This window comes from Neophocaena asiaeorientalis, unplaced genomic scaffold (genome assembly GCF_003031525.2).
Source record: "Neophocaena asiaeorientalis asiaeorientalis breed wild unplaced genomic scaffold, Neophocaena_asiaeorientalis_V1.1 scaffold78, whole genome shotgun sequence".
Lineage (NCBI taxonomy): Eukaryota > Metazoa > Chordata > Mammalia > Artiodactyla > Phocoenidae > Neophocaena > Neophocaena asiaeorientalis.
In genome coordinates this window covers 19,508,566-19,511,880 of record NW_020175018.1, presented here as the reverse complement: position 1 = coordinate 19,511,880, position 3,315 = coordinate 19,508,566, and the positions used below count along the sequence as shown (strand labels likewise).

At 60.7% G+C, this 3,315-nt stretch overlaps 1 protein-coding gene across 3 annotated transcripts in view; it reads left to right on the top strand.

Moving 5' to 3' along the window:
* Positions 1-2,144: 2,144 nt before the first annotated feature.
* LOC112411474 (lipocalin-15) overlaps positions 2,145-3,315 on the top strand; it is a 2,265-nt gene continuing 1,094 nt past the window's right edge. The window contains exons 1-2 of one of the 3 annotated variants that reach the window (XM_024762630.1): positions 2,145-2,573; positions 2,715-3,105. In XM_024762630.1, coding sequence (XP_024618398.1) covers positions 2,994-3,105 — 112 coding nt within the window. In that variant the 5' untranslated portion in view covers positions 2,145-2,573; positions 2,715-2,993. Of the gene's footprint in view, positions 3,106-3,315 lie in introns of all 3 variants that reach the window. The other 2 variants (XM_024762629.1, XM_024762628.1) reach the window with 2 other exon arrangements.

The following is a 3,315-nucleotide window of genomic DNA, read 5'->3' as shown; positions in this document are numbered from 1 at the left end:
GCCTTTGGGGCCTGGTCTCTCACCCAGCGCCCTGTCTTCACGGTTAGTCCTGTTCCTTGTCATACGGACGACTTTCTGACGTGTGGATAGACCCTGTTTGTTTATCCATTCATTGGTAACAGGTTTGAAGCTTGGAAACCCTGCAACGGATGCCACTTCAATATAAGGTGACCTTCCTGCTCGGGGACCCCTCCCCAGCCCCAGCGGGCACGAAGCCCCATGTAAGCCCTTCTGCCAGCCCGGCAAGCAGGGTCCCTTTGCTGCCGCCCTGTGGCCGTTGCTGGGACCACACCTGCTGTGCTTGGGTCCAGGGCCTTGCCAGCTCTGGCCTGACCACTGCCCACACCTCTCCTGCCAGTGCCCTCGTCCACGTCCCGAGCCCCCGCAAGCCTCCTGTGCACTCTTCCTAATCTCCTCCAGGGAGCTGAGGCCGGCAGGAAGCGACGGAGGCCCTGGCAGGGGCGCCCCTGCACTGCGGGGAGGGGGGCGGGGCTCCCACTGACCCGCTGCTATCTGGGCCTGCGGTGCCAGCTGCACCCACGGACCGTGCAGGCCAGATGTGGCCACACAAACTCTGCCCCGGCAGCAAATGTGTGCTGTGAAGATCCCAGTTTAACAGACCTGCGGGTCAAAGCGACTTGGCCCCTGTCCTTTATTCATTCACAAGCATTAACTAGCCCCTTCCACCGCCAGGCCCTGCGCTCCAGGCTGGGGAAACAGACACCAACAGGCTGCCAGCAGGCCGGTACAGCTCCTCTTGTCACGGGGTTTACAGTGTGTGCGGGAGAGCAGACCACAAATAAACACGGCAGACAATTCGGATGGTGCTAAAGCCGCCAGAAAACGACCGGCAGGTGAAGGCTGGGGTTTGAGGAAGGCTGCTTGGAGGATGCAGAGGGTGAGAAGTAGCCCAGGGAGCAGGGGGCTTGGGTGCGGGTTTTGCGCTCAGGGCCACGATGGCTCAGCAGCCTCTCAAGCAGGGACGCATCAGATTGATGCTTTACAAGCTTTGCTCCAACCACTTTGTGGAGAGTGGACTTGGGGGGTGAGGGTGAGCGGGGAGGCCAGGAGATGACCGGGCATCGAAGACTCGCGATGGAGACACACCGGTGGCAGGTCCTCCACAGCTTGGCAGGCTGCCCTGCACCTCTGAGGCTCAGAGGGGTCCCCGGAGGGGTCTGCAGGTTGTTCATCCGGCCCCCCGAATGGCACTTGGTCATTTCCACTTTCTAGGGATTGTCAGTAAAATCACATGACCAGCCACCGGCAGATTTTGTGGGTGTCTCATTTCTCTTGGGTAAATACCTAGGCGTGCGAGCGTCGAACCGTATGGTAATGAATGTTTACCTTCCTAAGAATCTGCTAAACCATTTCTCAGGGTGTTGCACCCTCTCGTTTTCTCCATCCCGGTGGTGACAGCCTTGATTTAGAAACAGAATCGCCATCCTGCTGGTGTGTAGCTGCGTCTCCTTACGACAAACGCCCGTGAGCCTCTCTGTGTGGGCTTGCTTTGTGTCTGGGAATCTTTTCAAACCTTTTGTCTGTTTTAAAAAAAAAAAAATTATTTTTTAATTGAGTCTTGAGAGTTCCCTACAGGTTCAGGATTTAAGTCCTTTATCAGATAGATGTGCGTTTTGTAAATATTTTCCCGGGAAGGCTTTCACTGCATTCTGTCCAATGACTCTGGGACCTGACTGAGAGGCGTGGCCTGAAACCCAGTGGAGGCTGCGAGCGGGAGCGCTTGGCTCTGCCCCTCTCTCCCTGCTGGCCGCTGGGGTCTTTCTCTGACTCTGAACCCACTTCCACTCCAGAGCGCGGTGCTGGCTTTCCCTGGGGACCCCTGCCTCTGACCCGAGGCCTCGGGGTGGTGTGTCCCAGGTCACACGCCGTTCCTCAGAGTGTCTCTGGGGCCCTCTGAGTGGACACGAGAGGTCGCCTGCAGAGGCCTTGGCAGCTCAAGCCCCCTCCAGCCCGCGGAGCCACCGGGAGACGCTCTGGTCCATACGCTTATGCAACCAGGGATAAGGTGGCCGGACACCCTAACCCACCCTAAGTGGCAGCCCAGACCCACCCTCCTCTCAGGCTCTGGAGGCCCAGCTGGGGGTCTGGAGTGAGGGGTGCCCAGGCTTCTGACGTCACCTCTGTCATCCCAAGACGAGGTCCGGAGGCCTGGCCAATGGTGGCTCCACCCCTGTGAGAGGAGTGGGGACTCTGGTCGAGGCAACCCGACCGGCTGAGCCGGTCACGGAGGTGGCTGGGACACGAGCCAGGTGAGGGCCAGGCTTTCTGGAGCCTCCGGGAAACGACTCCCGGAGCAGGTGCGGACACTCGAGCGATTGTGCCAGGCAGTGAGCAAAGAGGGCCTGGAGCTTCCGGAGCTGCTCATCGGCCGAGCCCCACTGCCGGGCCGGGCTGCAAAGCTGGGCCGGCGGGGCGCGGGTGGACTGGCCGCCAGGGGCCCGAGGACTGGCCTGGGGATGGAGGCCACCCTGCTGAGCTGCGTCCTGGCGCTGCTCTGAGAGTCCTCGGCGCAGGCTGAGGTCCTGGGGCAGCCAGATTTTGAGGCCAAAAAGGTATCGGAGGCCTCTGAGCTATGCCCCGCGGGTGGGGGTCTGGGCTGAGCCCTCACTGGAAACAATAGCGACGATGTGATAATAGTACCTCCGGCCTTCCACTGAGCACTTGTTTGGTACCTTGGGCCACACACCCTTTAGAGCCGCTCTCCACTTAATCCTGAAACAGCCATGTGTGTGGGTAATTACCGACCCACTTCGTGATTGGGAGAACTGAGGCTCACAGTGGCCGTGAGACCTGCCCCAGGTGAGTGGGAGAGCAGGGACCCAGATCCAAGAGATGGACACTCCGGAGACCCCCGGCTGTGTGGCTTCGGAGAAACCTGTGGTCCTTGTGGCCCAGGGTCCCGGTGCCCGGAGGATCGGGCCTGAGGTCATTGAGCTGTCTTGCAGTTCTCAGGCCTCTGGTACGTGGTGCCCATGGTCTCTGACTGCAAGGTCTTCAGGGACAAGAAGGACCACCTGCTGACGTCCACCAGCAACGTCAAGGCCACGGCGGAGGGCAGCCTCAGCGTCCACATGCAGCTCCCCGGTGAGCGCGCTTAGGGTTAGAGGGGCGCTCTGGGAGCGGTTGGGTGGGCGGGGCTGAGAGTGAGGCCGGCTGTGCACCCCCAGGGCTGAAGGCTGTAACCAGATGGGTGCCGAGTACCTGAGGGAGGGCTGCCAGGGGCACATCTGAGTCCCGAGTCGGTGTCCTCCACCTCCTTCTCCATGGGGTGACATGGGACCATCCTTCTCCCAG